General features: G+C 50.1%; 1 protein-coding gene across 1 annotated transcript in view; it reads right to left on the bottom strand.

Moving 5' to 3' along the window:
* Positions 1-2: 2 nt before the first annotated feature.
* Positions 3-825, bottom strand: part of VOLCADRAFT_102898 (uncharacterized protein) — a gene marked incomplete at its 5' end in the record, with an annotated part of 1812 nt that continues 989 nt past the window's right edge. Inside the window, one exon of the mRNA XM_002946253.1 lies at positions 3-121. Coding sequence (XP_002946299.1) covers positions 47-121 — 75 coding nt within the window. The 3' untranslated portion in view covers positions 3-46. The remainder of the gene's footprint in view (positions 122-825) is intronic.

The raw sequence follows: 825 nt of genomic DNA on the forward strand, positions 1-825 counted from the left end.
CTGGAATAAGATAGTCAAGTCCCGTGGGTCGGTCTATCATGACGTGTTAGTAGATGATCTCCGTCTGGCTCTTCTGTCTGATCTCAAAGTGGATTGCTGGTCGTCTAAAGTGCTCATCATTNTGCGTTGGTTGGGCCATGAGTGGCCGGCGTGTGACTCCGTTTCTCAGAAGGTAGATGTATACTCGTCTCAGTTGATTCGAGTGGGTGAGGTTCTGGAGAGGTTATCTGCGTTCCTTTTAAGTGACTGGGATCAGTTCAGCCAAGGGGGTGATCCGCGTGTGTTCCAAGGTAAAGGGGTTTCGCTTTGCAGGTATCATAACTGGATGGGCTCCCCTTCACCAGCAAGAGAGGGCTCCGATCCCACAGGCTATTTGCGTGTTTATTTGCCGGTCAACCAGTTGCGTATGGTTGCCAAATTCCGTCTTTGTTGTTGGCCTTTGGAGGTCAACAAAGGACACCATAGGCCGAGAGAGTGCCGTACGTGTCAGGTCTGTACGTCGGGTAAGGTTGAGGATGAATATCATGTGCTCATGGAGTGTGAGGCGTATACTGAGTTGCGTAATAGGTTTCTGATTAACGTTGAAGATACTGATATGCGCAAGGTATTTCTTAATACCAATCCGAGGAAAATCGCTACTTTCCTTACTGAGGTTTTTGATGAGCGTCAACAGCGTGCTCTGGAGCCTCACGGCTCGTGAGGGCACCCGCCGCGTCGGCGGCGGAAATACTGTAACCACAATACAATACAATTTGCCGAGCGTGTACTCGGTTGAATGTCCTTGGTGTGTACGGCTGGACCGTACAGGGCTAGAATAAGTCGCAG

This window comes from Volvox carteri (assembly GCF_000143455.1).
Source record: "Volvox carteri f. nagariensis unplaced genomic scaffold VOLCAscaffold_1, whole genome shotgun sequence".
In the NCBI taxonomy this organism is placed as follows: domain Eukaryota; kingdom Viridiplantae; phylum Chlorophyta; class Chlorophyceae; order Chlamydomonadales; family Volvocaceae; genus Volvox; species Volvox carteri.